The 23,368-nt window shown below is 35.5% G+C and overlaps 1 protein-coding gene across 1 annotated transcript in view; it reads left to right on the top strand.

Annotated features, from left to right (window-relative positions):
* Positions 1-23,368, top strand: part of LOC118187747 (uncharacterized) — a 143,758-nt gene that overhangs the window by 105,056 nt on the left and 15,334 nt on the right. Inside the window, exons 10-11 of the mRNA XM_035358025.2 lie at positions 6,195-6,310; positions 11,010-11,042. Of these exons, the coding sequence (XP_035213916.1) occupies positions 6,195-6,310; positions 11,010-11,042 (149 nt within the window). The remainder of the gene's footprint in view (positions 1-6,194; positions 6,311-11,009; positions 11,043-23,368) is intronic.

The raw sequence follows: 23,368 nt of genomic DNA, 5'->3' as shown, positions 1-23,368 counted from the left end.
GTAGTTGGCCCTTAATTTAAACTAGCCGGCGATTACCAGCAGGCGCGTACAATACGGCCGACCTTAATACACTCACTTCCAAAAGTTAAGCACGGAGAGGAAAATGCTAATTTCCGGAAGCCAATCAGAATTGAAGAGGATGCAATACCCTGCAGAGGTAGATAGAAATATGCAAATAAGTTAGGTAACAGCCAATCGCGCTTTCACGTCAAGAAATATGGAAAAAAGGCAGTCTTATAAGAAGCCAGCTTTATGAAGGGTTACAGAATTTCATTGTAAGTGCTGATAGAAGGTGTTTAAAACTTTCGTACAATTTGTTTCAAGACATACGTGTTCTATGACTTCCAGAAGACGAATGGAAGATTCTGAGCGTTGGCGTTCTGTGGGTCGCATTGAAGCAGGACAGTCGATCACAGGTGTTGCTCTTTTCTTCGGCGTTCATCATTCTGTAATTTCACGTTTATGGAAACAATTCCGAACCACACAGGCAGTTGTCCGAAGACCCGTAGCCGGTCACCCAAGGGTTACAACCCCCGCGGAAGATCGATATATTGCTACTGTAGAGAAGCGGAATCGCAGAGCGACCTCCACACGTGTGACATCTATGGTTACAGCGTCCGTTGGTAAGACGATATCTGCAGCTACTGTACGCCGAAGATTACATATGAGTGGACTGTACGCCCGGGTACCGATTGCAGTGGTGCCGGAAACATGTCAATTGGAATGTGTCTGATTGGGGCAATGTCATGTTTACTGATGAGTCAAGATTTGCTCTGGAGTCAAATCACAAGCGTATAAGGATATGGCGTGAACAACGAATATGCAATCAGTCCCAAAACATCACCGAACATTACGCATTACGAGGCGGAAGCATTATGGTGGGGGCAGGATTTCATTAGGATACCGCACCGACCTGCACATCTTGAAACGGCATTCTTTGACGCTAGTCCGTTATCGAGATGAAGACCTAGAACCCATTGTAAGATTGTACGCTGCGGCAGTTGGCCCTACTTTTGTTTTAATGGACGATAACGCACGTCCCCATAGTGCTGACATCGTCGATGACTACCTGGAGAGTGAAGGGATTGCGCGTATGGCGTGGCCAGCATATTCTTTCGACCTCAATCCCATGGAAAGTCTTTGCGATGCTCTCGGCCGTGCTGTATCTTCAAGCTTCCCACCTCCAGCCTCTCTCGTTGAGCTAGAAACTGCTATACAAGAAGAATGGTGATTGCTTAACTCTGCGGTAGTTGACCACCAAATTGAAAGCATGGTCACAAGGTGTAAACTTTGTATACAGATGAGGAGGGATTACATACCCTATTAATGTCCTTTTTTTCCATTTCATGCTGTTTATTTTCACTTTATACATAATTCTGCTTAAGTCTCCAGTATGTCATTATCTGATAACTTACAAAAATTTAATATTATTTTCTTTTGTGTATATAATTATTGATTTTGTTTTATCAATAATTATATACAGAAATGAAATTATGCATAAATATATATGCTACTCTCCTACCGAACTTTGCGTCAATCAAAGCAGTATTTGTTGATTTTTTTGCATTTTACATCTTCATGCTTAACTTTTGGAAGTGAGTGTAGATTCAAGAACGAAGTAACCAGAAGGCAAACACGCGATACTAAGGATTCCTAAGCACTGTCTCACAAATTTCCAGTTCCAGTTACCGCTGTCACTGCGTCTAGCTTGCTAAGTAGCAGCTAAGCAGCATCTAGCATGAGGAGAGCAACACACTGTTTATTATGAAGCGCAGAGCCAGCAAACTTCGTAATTCTAACTAGTTGTTTAGTATTCGAAAGTTTGGTTCGAAATCCAAACTGTTCCGGTGGTAATGTCGTATGATAAGGTTGCATACGAGAAAGTAATATCCTTTCATAATTTTTTTCCAAGCACTGGCAATAAACTGATCGGACGGTAACCGTCAGGTTTCGTGTGATCTTTACCAGGCTTTGGAATTAGAATCACTTTAGCACTTTTCCATTTTTTTGGAAAGTAGGAATGAAACATACATGCATTTAAAATGCTTGTCAATTTACAAACAATATTAGGAGGCAGTTTCTTAATCGCAGTATTTTTTAGTTCATCGTTTCCCGGCGCTTTACGCGGCTTCAATTTTGTAATTATTTCTCTCACGAAGTAAGTTGAACTTCCTTTAAGTACTGCTTCTAACGCATTCGCATTCACCGCGATTCTGAAATCTCATTCTAGTAGGGAGAAGCAAGAACTGAAAGGAAGCGTATCAAAATTTAAAATAACTGTTATAAAATCAACATACATCTTACAGAATTATAAAATAGCAAACAAGTTTTAATAAATTTTTCATTTGTATTTGTAGAAACAAAAAAACAAAAAAAAAAAAAAAAAATTATGTGGACACCACATGACTTCTTTGTACAACCCATTAAATTATACGCATTTTTTGCTCACTTCATTTAAACTTATTTCCTCGAATTATTCTAACTTAATTACCGAACCCTCAAGCCGAGTTGAAATGACATCATAAATGGCAAAGTTTGAAATCATATATTCTGTTCAGTTTTTGTCGTACAGGAGTAAACTTCTTATAATTGTACTTTTTCATAACAAGTATAAAACTTTCGCAAACATAAGTATAGGAACTGAGGATCCTCATCAAAAATTAAGATTTCGTTACTTTTAAGGTAATTTTTTTTAATTTCACATTGCCGACTGCAATGGAAAGGGCAGGTGCACAACTAGATGTTATAGCAGGCCATATGCAAAATTTCCACATTCTGCGGCTAATGGTTTATGAGTTACGCGAGATACATGCGTACGTGTAGACGCAATTGAAAAATTCCTTTTCAATTCATTTTAAATCCATTTTACACTCCGATTTGGAAATAAGACTCTTTTATTCTGTCCGTACGTACAAATATCGCGTAAAAAATTGTCAGAATAGATTCAGAAGCAGTCAAAATAGATATTTTCTTTGAAATATGATACCCCCAGTTTTTCTTGATTACAATATTTCCTTAACTTCGTACAAGGAAGTAAAAAGATGAAAATAAAAATAAAAACTGGGAGAATAACATTAAGTTTTACAAAATAAAAAAGTTAAAAGTTAAAAAATGAGAAAATAATTATATTTTTAAAATAAAAATTAAAAGGTGTGTAAGGTTATTATTTAAATTAATCAGTTATCTATAATTTCAGCCTTTGCTATGACTTCTTCTTTCCGTTTCCTCAACGGAATGTAAATGAGTTAAGGTAGTATTTAAGCTGTGGTTTCGGGATTATAAAAGAGAACATGTTTTCGGTCTGCGCGTGTACGCTATTTAGCTTCTGCCAGCTCTGATAAGTTGTAATTATTCGGCTTTGAGTTATCGCTGCCGACACTTGAATCTGACGCGCCAGTAGAGTTACTGAACCAGCATGAGTAAAATTTAAATTGTAGTTCTGGACTTGTTATTCCACGTTTTAATTTTAATTTGATTGTTCCTTTAGTTGGCATCACCACGAGTTGTGATGCAACTAAAGGAACAGTCAAATTAGTTGTGGTTGATATTGTTAAGTGAATTTAGATTCTAAATTGTGTTTAAATAAAAAAGTTTATTTAAAACATTTCCCTGACTGTATTGTTTTTCTAGACATATCGATAATTCACTTTACGTTTGTTGGTGTTGTTGGACTAATTAACAGTACCAGATAAATTCGAACCTCATAGGTGAAACATGAAATGAAAAACTAATTTGAGAAAATGGCATTTGCAGAAACAGAGAACTTAAAAAAAAAATGAAAAATAAGATTTTACTTTTTGAAAAATTAGCATAAAATTAGGACTATAACATAGGTAAAAAGGAAAGAAAATAAAATGAAAATTTAAACTTTAAAAAAAAAAAAAAATTGTTTTTCATATAATAACCAAAAAGTGAAACTTGTGAAAAAAAAAATGTGAATGTTAGTTCTAAGAATGTGTAGAGACATTAGGTAATTTTTGGAAACAGGAGAAATAAAAAATAGCCGGAATCGACAGGACGCCGTCGCCGGAAATTAACCACGGTCCTCTGGAATACACGCCCAACGTGCTGACCACTACACCACGAAGGTATGCTAAGAAGGTGGGAGAACTACCTTATAAAGAAAACAGCAAAATCGTCTGAAATTAAATTTTAAGAAAAGATTTAAAATTAATATAATGTGTCCGATTAATCTGTAAGGGATTTACTGTTTCGCGTTCGTGGGTACACTCAAAAGTATAAAGGCATGTAAGCTTCATGCCGTCCTGGCAACACACCTTTCGATGGTTTGACATTCGCTAACGATCCCTTTCAGAAAATCTTGCAATTACACAAAATTCATTAATTAAAAATGATGTGTCACAATAAAAAATCTAATAATTTAATAAATAATTGTATGATTAGCTATATAATTAAGCAATATAATTAAAAATTATATTCCATTCTGAACAAACGGGTTCTTCTCTTTGGCATCTGGGCTAACTGTATCCCAGCGTATAGATGATACTTTTTCCCAATAATTATCATAGTATAGTGGATAGATTCGTGCTGAAACAACAAGTTCTTCTAAAAAATTCCTAGGACATACAAACTGATGTCATCCTCCTAAAACTCGTGTGATTCAAGATTCCGGAAAATTCTCCTTTTCACAAGGGAGCGAAATTTTGAAAACTATAAAAACCATCGCTGCCACAAGATAAAAACGGAGCCTGTTAAAAAAATATTCATGCTGTTCAATATTGCAATGTTGATGCCATCGCTAGGGGATACAATAATCCCGTATTGCGGCCAGTATAATCTAATTACACGGAAAGGAGAGAAAACCGCTCCCACTGCATGAAATTATTCCTGAATGCTAAAGGAAGCAACAGAGGTATTCAAATTCCAAATTTTAAATTCATGGAAGAGAGGCATTACGTTCAGGCAGCAAGTTTTCATTGCGAATGAGGTGAGCATATTTTATAAACGAATTGGACTACGAACCTTAATCACAAAGACACAAAAGCTGCGCCAGGTTTTCAAACATTTAAGGATTGACTTTGTTTCGTTTTCTTGCGGAAATGCATCCGCTAACATTGTCTAATGCATCAATGTATCATAAAAACATTCTAGTCTATTATGTTGGGTATGGTTACACTTCTGTAAATAATGTCCTAGACGAAGAAAAGCTCGAGACTCTAATGGCATTCTGAAAGCAAAGTCAGCATAAACCATTTCCTAGAAATTATTAAACTCGTATGGGAACAAGTGAATTCATCAACGCTAAATACGTGCTAGAATCAGCTCTGGCCAGAAGCTATTAAATATTTTAAATGATTTTCATCTACTGCAAATGAAGCTAAAGAAATGATGCAGATTGCGAACGTATTTGGCGGCGAAGGAGTTTCAGAGAGCGACAAAAGTGAAATAAAGAATTAATCGAGAAATGACGATGGAAGAACTGGTGATCTTAAACACCAGCCGACAGTGAAAGCAGCAGTAATGAAGAAGATGAAGCGCTTTTAACTTACAAAATTTTAAACAGATTGTCAAAATTAAAAAAAAGGAGCTGTCTGATTTTGCAATGGAGATTGACACAAATGAAGAAAGAAGCGGAGCTAGACGACCAGAAGCATTGGAAAACCAGAAGAACCAGAAGCATTGGAAAATTCTGCGCTCCACACCGCAAAACGTTTTACGATTTGCCTCAGTCGCTGTCCAAAACCAAAACTGATAGCTTTTTTAAAAAATAATTGCATCATGTGCCTACATGTTAAGCAGTAATGTAAATCCTTTTAATTAAAATTTGCTTCGTTTTTCTGTTTTAAATTCAACAGTATTTAGGTTTGTTTAGACTCACTTTCTTCATTTGAACTATATAACACATTTTTTTCCAAGTTAACTTTGCGAAATGCAGTGTTGCTGCGCGAGTAATGTTCTAATAACGGATGACAATTTGGGTAAAGTATTTGAAATATTTCTTTTCTAAACTTAAATATGTCAAATATTATGGATGAATTATAATGCTTACATTTGTATCATTTATTTTATTAGAAAGCAGGTGGAAATGAATGCCTTAATTTAAAGCACCATAAATATATTTTATAGACAATGAAACCGATTTTTTTTGTGTGCAAGAATGATTACATGTATTTGGTGTTAAAAAACGCATGAAATGATATAACTACATTTTGGAATTTTATTTACTTTTATAGCATGCATTCCATTCCTTTACCGACATTACAACTAATCAACGTTCCACCTGGCTTTGTTCAACCATACGACCAAATGGTGAACTTGCAGCCTGCTCCTCCTGAAGAAGACGACGACGGTAATTATTTTTCTTAAGTTCTCGTTTTTTTTATATATAGCATTAGAAAAGAATCAGTAAGTTTTATGTCGCACTGTGTAAAGATGATGGTAACTACGACTACCAAATTTTGCTTAGATATAGTCCTGTACTCCATCATATGCACCATGAAACCTGATTTCTTTTTCGTTTTTACGTTTTGTGAAAACCTAATGAATCTTGATTGGCAGACTCAGCAATTTAAACACATTTATTTTTTCATTAAATTAACAAAGCAACAACCTTGTGTTTTGCGTAGATTTAGTTAAGAGCTCAATCGATTTCGAGGGCAAACAGGTGCAGGGCCCTCTTCATCAGGAGCCAAAAAATCTACAAGACCGAAAAACAACGGTCTTATTTATACCCTACAGAAGTAAAGCGAACGAGGGCATAGTGACATCTGTCGACAGTTATAGTAACGAAAATTCAATATTTAAGTTAATAGAATTTTAAAAACGTTAAAATCACTAATCTAGGAAAATCATTGTGAATGCGAAAAGCTTCAAGAAAATCCAATTCAGTAATGAAAGAAGCTTCTTGGATAAATTTTGATGACTCGAAGTCAAAATTATGATCAAATTTCCAACTATGATTAGCTTTGGAAGAAATTTCGCGTTTTCGAACACAAGATTTGTATTCCTTGATACGAAAGTTTAACGCTCTTTTAGTTTGGCCGATGTATCTCACACCACACTGGCATGATATGCTATAAATACCCCGAAAATTAAAGTCACAAATGGAATCTTTAAGAATCGAACCATGGATTTTATTGATAGGCGAGCAAATGACTTGAATATTGAACTTCTGGAGAATCCGTGCAATTTTACAACTGATAGAAGGATTAAATAAAACCATGAGAAGATTATCAATGTTATTTCTGACAGCGAAATGTCTTCTTTTCATGGCAAGCTGAAAATATTTTAAATGCTTTGTCAATGACTACGGGAAAAAATCGTCGACCAGTGGCAACTGATCTCAAAGAATTGAGTCCATTAATAAGCAAAGGTTCTGAGGAAACTTCAGAGGGCTAAATACATAAAAGCAAAAGAAGCCATTTTTTGCGAAGCCGGATTACATGACTTAGCTTGGGGCGATAAATAAACAGAAATGTATTTACGGTAAAGGAGTAGTGCTGCAATCACATTCATTGAGAATTATAAGAATATCAAGGAAGGGAAGGGTACTGTCAGATTCAGTTTCAGAAGTAAACAAGATAGCTGCTTCAGTCGAATCTATAATAATTAAAATCTGGGATAAAACTTCTTTATTACCATGAAAAAGCGCGAAAGTATCATGTCTGTAACGAATCCGGAGAAGAAAAGATAGTTTCTCAAATAATTTGAACTTAAAATAGTTCACGTAAATGTCAACAAATACGGGAGTAAAAGAATTACCCACATCTAATCCTTCAATTTCGCTTGTGTCCGAAAAAGCGAAATTAACAAGTTTTCGATAGCTAATAATAATTGGAAATTTAATCATAATTTGACTTTGGATCTTCAAAAATTATTCAAAAACCTTCTGTTGGTGAATTGAAATTTTTTTTAAAAGCTTTCACATTCACAATAGTTAATAATACATTTTGAAACCATTAGTTAATGATTTTAAGTTCAATCCGTTCCTTCCTAACACTTAAAAATTCTATTGACTTGTAGAGTCATTAGGTTGTTTCTGAAGCAAGAAATGTGGAAAATGTGCAATGCCTTCGCAGGGACTCGGACCAGGACATCTTGCATACGCGCCGAGTGTGCTACCGTTACACCACCTTATATACTCCGCCTTTTAAAGGGCGACTGGGGATTAGGAAACACAGTCGCCAAATCATGATGGTAAAAATTCATCGTCCACTCCCTTTTAGTTCGAGCGGCACTGTAGAAACATTAGTTTATTTTTGATGTCAGGGAGCTGAAGATATCCGCAATGCCCTCGCCGGTACTCGAACCTCGACCGATTGAATACGCGCCGAGTATGCTGACCGTTACATCACGAAGGCATGCTGAAAGGAGGCAGAGAATACTAGAAACTTAATTTTTTAATTTTCGTCGCTATTTCTGCCGATGGATGGTGCTATGAATGTATTGATGTAGGATATAAGTATGACTGTTGCTTTCCAGTTTTACAGATTTCTTTGCTCCTGATGAAAAGGACCCTGTACCTGTTTGCCTTCGAAATCGATCGAGTTCTTGACTAAATCTACACCAAACACAAGGTTGTTGGTTTGTTAATTTTATATTTCACTTTGATGTGTGTCTTTTCGGTTTTAATCTATATTTCCATGTTGTTTAAAATACAAACTTAATTAAATTAGTTGCTAATCAATTTCTTATTCAGGAAATTCCACGATTTTTATTTTTCTGTGAATTCATTAACAAATTTATTCGATTTTTTTAAATATTGTAAAATCTTAGTAGTTTTAACTTTCTGAAAAATATTTCGTATTGATTCTATTATATCGCATTGTATTAATTCTAACAGAAGTAATGATTTTTTATTCAGTTTTGAAGTTGTCTTCTGTTTCTGCTCCATAAAAGCGTAATAGCTCTTCAAGTTAACTTTACAAGAAAGTTCTTCCAACCTTGAACTCTGATTCCCCCCCCCTAAATGGTGCATGAATCTACTCAAAGGAACTAGCTGCTCCCCTAGCCACTATAGTGTCTGGGCGGCATAATAATAAATAATATGTTTACTGAAATAAGAAATTTAATAGGCGAGGAACTTCTTGAAAGCAAGCATGGTGAGAATTTTTAAAGCCTGGTGTGTTCTGATTGACCAAAACGTGGTAGACAAGAAAAGAGTAATATGAGATATTATTATTATTATTATTTACGTGTTCTGCCCTAAGGGCGCTATACGGAAGGGAGGGATGCCTCCGTGGAGTACTTTCTAAGAGAAAATGGCTCTATTAACACGTTACGCTTGGGGAAAACCACGGAAACCAATGCAGCAAGCTCGTTCGCGGGATTCGAACGTCGGACCGAACTACCAGTTTTCAGGAACTTTACCACTCGGCTGCTGTTGGGCTAATCTGAGATATGAACCATAGAATCCATCGCTTAAGTGCAAAATATTTTTTTTTCTACATGCAATATTGCAACTGAAATAAATACCAATAAAGGTATTCAAATCACTGCTAAATAGGTTAGAAGACAGATTTTCATTTACATAGATGAAGACCATGTAAGGAAAACCGTAAGACCCATAAAGATAGCCGACCAGACGGTATAGTGGTTAGGGAAGTCTGACTACGATACCGAAGGGCCTGGGTTCGAATGCCGGAGAAGGCATGGTTGTAACTGGCCGTCCCTTCATAGGAGACGATGGTGGCCCATCTGTTAGGTGCCTCCATAATAAAAAGACCACTACACCTGGCCTTGTATAGGTTAATGGACTGTGTTACACTGTAACTGTTCACAATCTGCCATTGCAAAAAAAAAAAAAAAAAAAGAGACCTATAGAAATAGCACAAATCGGGGGGGCAGAAAATATGTATTTTCAATTGAAATTCATTGACGTCCCCTCTGAGCATATATTATTTGAGAGATATTAAAATAGAGAAGATTTGAAACTGTTCATTCTAAGAGCAGTTAAACAAGGAGATGGAAATGTAATGGTGTAGGTGTGTTTTTCTTGCAATGAACATATGCAAGTACTTCACATCTATGTAATTATATACTGATTTCAATACAAAGACATTTAAGAATAATCTGACGCTAGCGTATATTCTCGATGGTATCTATGCTGATTTCATTTTTCAAGATAGTAACCATATGAAATTTATCACTCAAGTTGTAAGAAATGTTTTTCAGGAAGAAAGTCTTAGTTGTTCTCATGTCCATTACGATCTTTTGACTTAAGGCCAACTGAGCATGTTTAGAGCATGCTAAAAAAAGATAGTACAAAGTTGTAAACCAAACAGTGCAAACAAACTATCCAACAGAAACCGAATGAAGTAATATTACAGAACAGCAGTGTGGAAAATGGTTTAATACTTGAAATTATTCTGGATTAAATACTTTTCATTGCAGACTTGCATTTTATACATAAGTACTTGTCTACGAATGTACAACATAGATTTACTTGCAATTTGTGTATTTTACATCCAATAAATTTTAAGCAAGGCATAAATATATAAATTTGAAGGGTAAGTTCTTTGATTTAAGAAAGAACGAATGAGTGCATATGTTTTTCATATTAAAGCATTTAATTCTTTATTTTGTTTCATCTTAAACTTTTGTCTTCGCTGTATGCAGCAGTATAATTTAAAGCGTAGGTTAATTAAAAATGAAGTTTAACAGAAGATTTTTAATCTGATTTAAAAAAAAAAAATGAACAGCATGAAATAAAAATGTTTGCTTAAAACTGAGTTTCCAAGTTTTAAAAAGATCATATTCGAAATGATTTTCAAAAATATGAGTTAGTATTATATTGCATTGCATGATGTAGCAACGGATTTCAAAACTATTATCATTCGCACATTCCTTAAAAAGATATGTAAAGTATTTGAAAAATAGGATTTCATTATGAAGGCACGCGACATTTGCTTAAAATTTTGTGCAGTCTCCAAATTCTTTAATAACGTTTTAGAATTAAGAGCCTTTAGTAGAAAAGCTTCAATATGTATCATTTGTTTAAATTAAAAACTTTCGCCTTAGAAATTTATTCTCTCTCTTTTTTTTTTCAGATGACGAAGTACAAATTATATATGACTCAAGAGGTAAGTTCTTTCTTATCTGTTTATTACAAATGCACACTTTTGCAATGAGGTGTAACTAATGCGACTATTATCACTGCCCACAAGGTATTACATACATATATGATGGGCAATTATAATCATTTACTATTTTGTCTGCTATATGGCTAGCGAGTGTGCTACCATTACACTACGAAAGCATGCAGAAAGGAGGTAGAAAATGCCTTCATCATCCACCATCATTTCAGTTCGGGCGCTACTGTAGAGTAACTTAGAGTTTTTCAGTCTCAGGAAACTGAAGAAATGAGCTATATCCTAGCCAGGACTCGAATCTGGACCTCTCGAAGACGCGCCGAATGTGTTACCGTTACACCACGAAGGCATGCAGAAAGGAGGGAAAAAGTAGCTTATATACTCCCCCTTTTAAAGGGCGCCTGGGTATAAGGAGACACAAACGCAAATGAAGAATCATCATCCACCACCTTTCAGTCTGGGGGCCATTGTACAGACATAAGGTTATTTTGATGCTGGACACTTAAAAAATGAGCAATGCCCTCGCCAGGATTCGAACCTGGACCTCTCGAATACGTGCCGAGTGTGCTAACCGTTGCATCTAAAGGCATGCAGAAAGGAGGGAGAAAATACCTTATAAACCCAGTGTTGAATTCTGAACTCAAAAATTTCAACTCATCCACAAAAGATTCTTAATCAAAATCATTTTTTCAGTTCGCAAGTGTAAGAAATGTAAGTATTACCTTTCCTTAATTGACTTTAGAAGAGTCGTAATATATCCTAAAATGATTTAATAAATTCATAAATCTCATGATTCCTGATCTTGCATCTTAATATTCATTAGAATTTGGAGTGAGAGAAAGTCACCGCAGGCAGTAAGAAACCAGGACGCGTCAGAGGGCCGATTCGGCGCGTAGGCAGCGTAATGTACAAGTTTGCATTAAATGATGAATTACAGAAGAAAATATTGAGCAAATTACCCTCCTTTTCAGCTTTAGAAAGTTTTCATGGAATGTTGCTCTTGAACGCACGTTTTATGATATTTTCGTAGAGTAAATTAACGTTGTGTAATTTTTACCAAATTAAATGTGAATGTTCGAAACATGACAATTTTGCACCGTTATAGTTAATAAATAATGATGAAAGGTTTTCGTGCTATAGACTTTAACTGAGGTCTTACGGTTTTATTTTTTGTTTTGTTATACTAGTTGTTTAGCAAACGCTTCAGGTTTCAAAATACTATTCTACGACACGTTTATCTTCCGATTTTGCAATGGGGAGCAATCAAACATTATTTAATATCCTTACGTAATCTGTTTGAGTTTATTTTCATTTGTTTCAATTATCATTTACTTAAAAATGAATTTTAAAATTATTTTGCTTCGGTTTAAATTACAGTAATATTTATTGTTTTATTTACGAGGGAAAAAATACTTTAAAAGTTAGCTTAAGCAAAATCATCTTGCTAAAAATTTAAGTTATTTAATGATTTATGGAATGTATTGCTTACATAATTCGGAAGATTACTATTCTGATCTGGTACAAGCCTTCAAAATTTCTCTTTTTTTTTTTTAATTTAAATTATTAGGGATTTTTTTTTTCCTCTGCGCTGAAGCCCAATTTTAGAGCAATCTGAGAAACTGTTTACTCATCTATTTACTGTCACATATTCTTCGGCTATATCCCACATTTCTTCTGTGATTTTATTCACGCTGTGATTTGGTCTGAGATCTTCTTCGAGAGGTGCTCCATCCTGTCTTAACCTGGCACACACATTTTAACAGTGAGTTATGTCATTAGAAGCTGTAACGTTTTCATGAAATTTCGTCAGTGTAAAGTTTTTTTTTTTTTTTTTCCCCCAATTTTGTCACCAAACAGTGTTTGATATTTCAAGTATGAGTAGATATCACTGACTGACAGTATTGAACAGCTTCTCAAATATCGGATAATAACTAACACCTGTTCTGTGTGCCTTCCTTTTTATATTTTCAAAGGATGGTAATATTTGAACAGTAGTACACTGCGTTTCATCATCCGATAGGTATTACATACATTTAGCCTGAGAAATTATTAAACTCTCCCCGTACTTTCTATTCTGATGACCCACCTGTACAGCAGAGACAAAGGTATAATTTATTATTTTAACATGTTTTAAAGTTAACTATTTTTATTGACTTTATTCTTTTTCTAAGATGATTGAAAATTATAGAAAATGTCAGAAGACCTATCCATTGATCTCACTGTTGACGCAAACAAATGCAACTGAATATATAAACTCTTAAGGTAAAAAGCAGCGGTTCTCAACCTTTTGACTAACGCGTATCATCTTAAAAAATTGAAAACCTTTAGTACCAACACTAGATTTTACAACGATTATTTTTCAATTTTTGAATAGTAATATTTAAAAAAAAAAACAAATCTGAAAGCTTTCAGATTTTATATTACGCCGAAAGGGGCGTTTTTTTAACGTTTTGTGTGTTACCTTTATTTGTTAAATATCATATTCTTCTCACTTAAATCATAAAATTTAATTCATCTGTAATATCACAAAATATTTAAAAGAGCACATCTTTAGAATTTCCAATACACAGTCTTGCGCGCTGAAGATAATTTTTTTCCCTACAATGTTGACATTACTCGCTTTGAAATCGTTGAGTTTGTTAATAAAAAATTCGTTAAAGTGTTCAGATTCAAAATTCAAAATTGGGCTTCCAGATGCCCATATCGCATATGCCTGTGGAGGACTGCGTTATTCAAAATTTGATGGCTCTAATAATACCGTTGTTTTATTGCAATGCGAGAAACATACATACATTTATGTAGATTTTTCATTATTTAATTACTTTAAATACAACACAGGGCGATAATATTTGGTGACAACAATTTGAAAAGTGAAACGGGCATTTAAGTTTTCAACGCAAAATGCCAAGACGCAGTTAAGACGTTGTGCGCTAACGCCCTTTGACCTAGAAAGAAAGAAAGAAAATCTGAATGCGTGAATCTTAACTGAACAAAATTCGTTATCTCAGTACTTTCATCCAATTGCAATGCGAAATACTCACTGTGTTTTATTTTTTGAATAAGTGCCTCTTCGATGGATTTGCCATTTCATGAATTCGTCGATTTACTGTATCATTTGATAACGGAATATTATTAAGTTCATTAGTAGCTTTTTTGTTGAATAATGTTAAAACGATATCTTTAGCTGCTGGTAATATAAGGTTGTAGGGATTTATATTTATTTTAACTAACAATTTAAAGTTTGAGTTTAGACCTTTCCTATAAGCCTTCATTTCCCTAATTGTCAGTGCCAGAATAGTTAAATGTTGTAGCGCGCGGATGGAAATGCAAATTTTTTCTACTTTGAAGGAAGTAGTTAAAAACCGAGTTTCGATAGGAGAAAGGAAGAGTTAGGCTCTAGCTGCCGTAGGTACGTTTGCTTATTATGCTGGTTATTATGCTTTATGCTGGTTCAAGTGGCTTAATTGCATTTATCTTCTGCCACTAGCTTCAAAGGGGGTTTAAGTTACGGGATCTCGCTGAGCCCTGTAGGCTAGTTTTATCACTTGTTAACATTTCAACTTTTAGTTTCAATTATCTGACTTTCAATTACTGCCCAAGCAGAGGCTAAGTTTGTTAGCTTCGAGTTGACGCATTGTAAATTTTTCAAAGATTTAATAAAGGGTACTATAACCCATTTCTTGTGCGATTTTCTGCTACTCCAGTATTCATATAGAAGTTAACCCACCTGGTTTTCTTCAATAGTGTGGGCCTACTCAGTCTTTAATTAGGCTTGCCAGGTAACTAGCTTCCAAAGCTTTTTCTCTTGACTTGTCTATTTTTGAACTCCGAATAATTTCCTCTTAAAATGTTCAGATTTATCCTTTTAACCCGCATGCTTAGATTTAAGATTTCTTTCAAGAAACGATGGTTTCATACTTTGATTGGATAACAGTTCACCCCAAACAACACACTGAGGTTGAGGGTCAATTTCATCTCCACTCCAAGTGAATCCAAATGATAAATAACTTTCATTATATTTTCTAGAAACATTTTTTTTTCCTTTTCAATATTCTTAGTGCTAGTAGATTGTCCTGGATCCATCTCCTGTGAATCGTCACATTTGGCCATTTTTCCATTTTGAAAATCTAGGTTTTTTTTAATTATTTTTCACAAATACTTAAATGCAAAATATATTACGCGTTCTTCAAAAACAGACGACACTATTCTCAAATCGCGTAGAAAAGTAGAGAATACAAAGCAGAAGAACAAAATACAAAGCAACAAGAAAACAAAATACTTGCTGTTAGAGACAGCAAACCGACGTAAAAAATTATTCTCATTGAAAATCCAGCAATATGGACCCGTAAATGGCGGCATAAAGTGCTGACATGCTAATAAATCGATAAACTGTAAGAGAATTAATGAGATTTATCTTTTTTATAAGGACTTATTCTTATTTCCTATTAAATACAGCATCTATTTCTATCACTCAAAACATCATTTATGCCAGATTTTGTTATGTCTAAGGCTAAACGAATATTTAAGTGAAACATACAACATGGAAGAACCACGGAAACTGCCATGCAGACAGATCGTTCGCTTTTGCTAAAGTCTATAGGCGGCTATTGATCTTGAACAAAGCTCAGATCGCATAAATTTACCTCAGATCGCATAAATAAATTTGGTGGTATTTCTCCCACCTTTTTAGCATGCCTTCGTAGTGTGGTGATCTGCACTCTGGGCGCGTATTCCAGAGGTCCGTGGTTCTTTTCCCGGCGAAGGCGTTGCATATTTTTCATTTTTCCTGCTTCCAAAATACTTAATGTCTGTACAAAGGAATATATATTGAGCACATCCGAATCCAAAGATGAAAATTTTATTAAATATAGAAACGATATAGTCAGGATTCCCACTCTAAGAAATGTAAAATGGTTAGTCAGTGAAAGTTAGTAAAAATCTAATTTTTTAATTCCTTCCCGTCTCCTCCCCCCACACCAAATCATTCAGAGAAAGGCCAAGAGAACCCCTGCCGCTGCCAGACTTAAACATTTCGATGTTGATGTTCTCATAGTGCAAAAAGCAAACTACTTGGATGTCACTCTTAACAGTAAATTCACATGGAGCGACCACGTTAATAAGGTTCGAGGCAGAGCTATCTCCACGATGAAAAATCTATTTCCGTTAATAGGGAAATACTCCAAACTGGATCTCCTGAGGAAGAGACATATATACATTGCTGTTATTAGACCCATCTTTACGTACGCTTCGCCGGCATGGGCGGCGGTCAACAAAAAGGATTTAAATAAATTGCAAGTTGTTCAAAATAAATACTCAGGCTCATTACCCAAGCACACTTTTACGTGTCAAATGATACTCTACACAATGACTTTAAAATTGAATGAGTAGAAGAATTTATCAATCGTATGACTAGAAATTTCTTTAATAAGGCCACAAATTGCTCACACTTACGAGAATTCAACACCTTCGAATATGTTATACTACCTTAGGATGCTACTATCAGACCTTACGCGGCCCACCTCACCCGTGACTCAAATTTCCCGACTTAATTTCACCTTATGTATATATGTGTACATAGTTATGTATATATATTGTATTTCACATTTATTTTTATATTCTCATTTTACCGTACTGACTTATTTTTAGTATATAAAACTTTGTATTTTATGCATTTTCTTATGTATGCTATGTTAACATCAGTCAGATACCCACACTCTTGTCAAGCCTCTCCTGGTCTTCGTTCTTGTTTGGTTTTCTAAAACCTGTGGTGTTTGGTTACCCCCCCCCCGTCTCTTCACCTCAGACCTCCTCTTACTCTATCCGACTGTTACGTCATGCGCCTCTTAACATGGACCTTATAAGAAATAGACTAACCCAAACGGTTTATCTCCCTCGTCTGAGGTGTTGCCGGCTGTCACCTTGATCACATCCGGAGGAGTAGGGACGACTTGCAGAAATTTAACATTGGTTGCAGCGTGTATAATTGTCAAGAAAAAGCTGGTTGTAGCGCCTCATTTCACAAATTAGAATTTCTACATATTTTTATTTTTGAAATTGGGATTGATTTTTAAAAATTTAGCATATTTATCAAGCATAATTAACTTTCCAAATAATTATAAAGCTATTGCATGCTTTCAGGGCTCGATATTTTTTTAGCTTTTCCTATGCTGTAAAGAAATTTGTAACTACTTCTTTTAGAAAATAATATTTTAAATCTGAACTAATAGAAAATTTCAAACAAGCAATTTTCTCTTGCAATTTTTATGCTTTTTATTGGTGTAAATAAGTAAAAAATACTAAAATATTTGAAAACGAACTTCTGAAAATTTTGTTTAAAATTCTAAATTGCACTGCTTTTTTTAAAATGATAGATAAGTATTATAGCACAATTTCTATAAAGGAGTTTTATTTCAATTATATTTCATAGTACATCATGGTGATAAACACTTTTGACTCCTTAAAAATTTTTATACATTTAATTCTAATATTAAAATTGTATTTAACCGTTATGATGTTGGGAGGCCCCAACTTGTCAGCAACAGTAGTAGTGACTGCTATGAACTTAAAATTACACAGACTGTTAAGAAGGGTTTAACTCCCTTTTTATTTCACTTTAGAAATCACAGTTGCGTTCACTTGACGCTCACAAACTACGCCAACCCGGCGGTGTAACAAAAATAGAAAAGTACAACTAAAAATAAATAACAGGATGAATAAATAACGAAGTCACTACCTACGAGGCTCTATAATCGTAACTAACTTAACCGCGTTCTAAGATACAGCTGAGATTCAGCAAACTTTCTGATTAAGAATTTGAAAGATTCTACGAACTGTCGAAATAGGCACACAGGCCGAAACGCGCGGTTCTTAAACTTTCTACCAAGCAACCTTCACGCTCGTGATTCAAGAAGCACACTTACAATCTCGTTTCCCTTCTATTTAAACTCAACTTACTTCTGCTAAAATTTGAATACTCTGCGCGTTCTACTATGATTTACATACTCTGGCATTGGCAATTCTAGGGGAAAGTAAAGGCTTGACAGGAAAGATAGCTTAAAATAAATGTTAGTTAAAATAAATATAAACCCTACACCGTAATAATTAATTTTGCTTGTATTTTATAGTGATTATTTTTTAAATTTATTTTTAGTTCTGCATAAGATTTTTTTTTATTTACTTTTTTTTTTTTTACTATTTTTTATTTTATTAGCCCAAAGCGGCGGTAGCTTAGAAAGGCTGTTAGTTTCGAAGCGCCATTTTGCGCTGTTTTACTATAAATGTCCGTGTCTGCTTGCAAATTGTTGTTATCAAATATTATCGCCCTGTATTATATGTAAAGAAATTAAAATACTGGAGAATCTGCATGAATACATGTATGCTTCTCGCACTCTGACAAAAACGACAGTATCTAGAGCCATCAAATTTCGAATAATGTAATCCTCCACCCGAACATGGGCATCTGGACGGCCGAATTTCGAATTTGTTTTAATCTATTTCATATTTTGTAAAACTTTAACGAATTTTTGATTAACAAACTCAACGAGTTCAGAGCGAGCACTGTACGGAAAATAACAGTTTTATCTCCAGTGCGGAAATTCTAAAGATATGCTGTTTTCAAATGTATGTGGTTTACGGGCGAAGGACATGATATTCAATAAACATATTTAACACACAAAACTGCAAAAAAAGGTTCCTTTTGGGCGTAATATAAAATCTGAGTGCTTCTAGATTTTATTTTATCTTTTTTCTTTCCCTTCATTACGCTTAGAAAATTTTATGCTCCGAAATTTATGAATTATTAAAATAACTAATCCACTTCAATGTTAAGAATTTAATTATCATATAATCAAATGAATATGATCGTTTTGTAATGTTATTATAGCTTGGAAAATCACTGCCTGAAAATATTCATTAAATTTTTTTTAAATTATCAGATCTTGTTTAATTTTACCTTATTTATTTCAAAGCATCACGTACTATCAATCTTATTTAATTTTACTTTATTTTTACGCAAAATTAAGTTATAAATTTTGTGCGTAGAGTTTTTACCGTTTTACCAAAGTAAAAATGTTTGTACAAGAAATACGCGTGAAAAAAATGCGCGAAATGCAGTAAAAAGTGCTTTAATGAGATATATTAAATCCTATTTGGAAATAACTGTGGCTTTCATAATCTCATCACTATACAGCGTATCACATTTAATAATTAAAAAGAGTTATGTGATACAAACGCCATAGGTTTCAGTGTTAAAGTAAACCAGATCGTCCCTACTCTTTCTTGCCGACATGTAGGTGACGCGCGCCCCGCCCACTGGGTTAGTCTATCTCTTATAAGGTCCATGCCTCTTAAGCAGACTTGTCACTGAGCCGGCAACATCGCACATATTAGCAATAGCCCGGCAATACATGTATTGATTGATTCATTGACTTGATTGACATAGTACAAGGTAAACGTGATGCAAAAATACTAAAATAAGTGAAAATAACAGAAAATAATGGTAAAAGTTTATACAACGTCAAAAGTAAGCGCAGTTTGTAACGTGCAGTCTATAAGAGGCTGATGTCGCTCTGCCGGTCAGCTGCAGACTTCCATTACACAGTACACAAAAAGCGAAATCAGAGTTGCAGTATAAAAATATTTACATATATACAAGTGTGTCCTCTTATTATCTTCAGAAGATTATCCTCAATTCTCATTCATATATCCTCATAAGAGTCACGATATAGGAAAAAAACAAAAAAAAACAAAAAACAGATTAAACAGGCCATAGTGCATTTCTAAATGGGAGTTCCAGTCTTCCCATTGGTACGCACGCCCGCGTGGCCTTAGAGATGCATGGAGAAATCCTCATTTTACATTTTCTGCAGTGATAATTTTTCTCGGATCATGTAGTGTGACCACTTAAAATATTCATAAAATTAAGTTCTGTCTACAGAGTAGATTAATTAGTTTGTCGGTATCTTGAATCCAGGGGAATGAAAACATAGATATTACTAGCTGTTTCTCAGCAAGTTGGAGGTTCCGGATTGGTCTGTAGGTCTTAAGTTCGGGAGGTGGGCGGCTAATGGGAGGTACCTCTTGTCCTCAGCTAGAATTTCATACGCAAGGACTTAGGTAAAGTTTGCTGGGTTCGTATTGAAGAAATTACTATTTAATCTGGATAGAAACTCCGGAATATTTTCGATATGCAGATCAGAGTGCAGGCTTCTATTTCCCACATAGTAAGGAGAGTTGGTAATATTCCTTAGTACCTTGTTCTGTAGACTTTGCAGCCTCTTGATTTCTTTTTCACTTGCATTGGCACAGGCAGGGAAGCGTAGGTCATAATAGGGCGTATGACCGATATACAAAGTTTCTCTTTTATGCTGAGAGGTAGCAATTCATTTTTGAGCAGTGGGAACAGACAGAAGCTTTACCGCTGACTCTATTCATATGATCATTCCAGTTAAAGTTTTTGTTTAGGGCGACCCTTAAGTAAATGGCTTTATCAAATCTGGGTACGGTCATGCCAAAGAGTTTGACTTCTGTGTTGATGTTGTCTCTTCTTCTGAACTTCTAATAAGCAAAGATCTTAGATTTTTCATGCGGAATGGAGGTCTTCCACCTGCTACATCAATCCTCGATATCAGGGATTTTCCTCTGTAGCTTGGTTAAAGCATGATTCGCATTTCTGGACTTGACAACTAGCTCTGTATCGTCGGCGTAGCAGCCGAGTAAAGTATTCACATCATCTCTGAAGCTCGGGAAATCATTTGTATTGATAATGTTGCATGCGTACGGGTTCGTTACGAAATGAATGCACAAGTCCAATGAAAAATGAACAAAATTTATTATTATCACAACAAATATGATTAAATGTCCTCAAGTAATCGTGCAGTATCACAATATATCACAGTAGTTATCTTCTAACTAATCAAACTTTCAAGAGAACTTAAAACAGCTAAAGAAAGCTAATCCGCGAATTCGTTTTCTAAGCAAACTCTTAAAACAACAAACTAACTACAATCACTAACTGAAATGAGAGGTTTTCCTCCTTTTTATAAGATTTTTAAATAGCGCGCGAGAACTTTCTGGAACTTTCTCGGAATCAAAAAGAGATATTTATTTATTTATTAAATGTTAAATGCACGTGCTCTTGTTTTTTAATTTTCCAGCTTATCTTTCCTTCAATATTCGTCACGTGCTACACTACACGGGGAATAAAACAATTTAAAATTTACAATTCAACTAACATTAGGTTGTAAGTAGGCCAAACTTACAACTGTGGCATAAATGCAACTGAGGCAAAAAACATTACGTTACAATATCAAATAAAATGAACATAATTGCAATAACTAACTTAAACAAATCAAAGGTAATCAAATACTAAATACAAATCAAATACAAAATACAAATCAAATACAAAATCCAAATCAAATACAAATTACAAATCAAATCCTAAATACACATTTAGAAACAAAAAGGACCATGGTCTTACATTATTTACAATTATTTACACTACGTACTATGGCTATAGTAATGAGCTAACCTGGCGTAATGAACGAGTAACTAGGTTTAGAGTTCGAAGACTTACGAATCCGAACAACGACGTCATTCAGACTGTTTAGGACTGTGTACGGATCATCCCAAGGTGACTGTAATTTCGGGCAGAGTCCTCTTCGTCGAATTGGGTTCCACAACCACACCTTGTCTCCTTCTTTGAATCTGTGTCCAGTAGCTTTCGTGTCGTATCTGCTCTTCACTTTCTCCTTCGCCAAGTTGACTCGCTTTCGTGCGGAACGGTGCATCTCTTCAAACCGGGCCTGGACATCTTGGATGTGTTCCTCAGGCGATGAAGGGACAACCGTAGGCCGACTAAACAGGCGGTCACAAGACAGACGAAGGTCTCGACCGAAGAGCATCTGGGATGGAAAATAGCCGATAGTCTGGTGTTTCTCTCCGACCATAGTATGATTTCGGCAGCTTTCTCAGCTGGGTCTTTCAGACAAGGCGTCGGCGTTTCCAGGTGAGGATCCCTTCTGACGATGGATAGTCATGTCCTCAGATATTGAAAGCGGTTTGTTGTTTTTGATGCCTAAGGAAAAATTGTATTTCCTTAAAAAGTCCAATCCGAGTATGCATGGATCTGTAATATCCGCCATATAAGCCGTGTGATGGTAGTCGGCACTTCCAAACGTGATGCTCACGTTTAACTTCCCAGCTATGTCGATCTTATCACCACACGCAGTCTGAAGGGTAACAGGATGGCGTCCAAGTAAGTTAATCTTTAAACTGTTGAGCTAAATCCTTCCGAATAATGGTAACATTAGCTCCTGTGTCAATAATCATATTGCAAGGAACTCCATCGATATTACCATTGATGGACAGTCCGTTACTGTTGCCACTGACTGTAGAAATATTGAGCGCTTTAAAACATGGTTTTTCAATACTGGTAACTTCCGTTCTTTCATATGGTCATTAATTTGTTTCCTGCGTCGTTGCTGACAAATTGTCTCAATTTCCGTACCCTGGGGTGTTCTGCAATTCTTTCGTACGTGGCCTTCAGCTCCACAGTTCCAGCACTTTGGTTTCTTGTCAATCGTTTTCCGTCCCATGGCATTGAATTCTTTGTTTAACTCGCCTCTCTTATTTTCCGTGCTCTGGGGTGTTCTGCAGTTCCTTCGTATGTGGATTTCAACACCGTAGTTCCAGCACTTAAGGTTTGCTTTCTTCTCACCAATATTTCGTCTCAAGGGATTCAATGGTCTTATCAAATCATCTGCTTTATTATCCGTGCCCTGGGGTGTTCTGCAATTCCGTCGCAGGTGACCCTCAGAACCACATCTCCAACACCTTAGAGCCACTTTGTTCTCACTCCTACTCCGTATCAAAGCATTGACTTCTCTAGCTAAATCATCTAAACGAGCCATCAGTTGATCCACTGGCTCGTGGACTCGCACAGCTCTGACTGGGTAACGGTCTCTATGAGTTACTTGCTGGGCTGCCTCGAATTTCATGGCGTACACTAAAGCGCTTTTCAAATCTTTAACATCCGAGATTCGCAGTGCTTTCTGTATTTCAGGGTCCCGGATGCCATCGATGAAATATTGCAGCGACAGGATTTCTCTTATTTCTGTCGGGCACTCCGAAAAGGCGTGATGTGACAGCCTTTCAACATCTGTGGCGAGCTCCTGAAGTGTTTCTGCGGGCTTCTGCTGACGGGATTTTAGTTGAAGCCTGCTGTAGTCTTTTAAACACTTTTCTCCGAAGCGCAGCTCCAATGCGCCAGATAGAGCTTCAAAGTCTAATCTCTGGTTTTCGGGAAGAGTCTGCAGGAT

Source organism: Stegodyphus dumicola, chromosome X2 (assembly GCF_044657685.1).
Source record: "Stegodyphus dumicola isolate Sdum_Otavi_A_Nest chromosome X2, ASM4465768v1".
Lineage (NCBI taxonomy): Eukaryota > Metazoa > Arthropoda > Arachnida > Araneae > Eresidae > Stegodyphus > Stegodyphus dumicola.
This window is presented reverse-complemented; position numbering and strand designations above follow the sequence as displayed.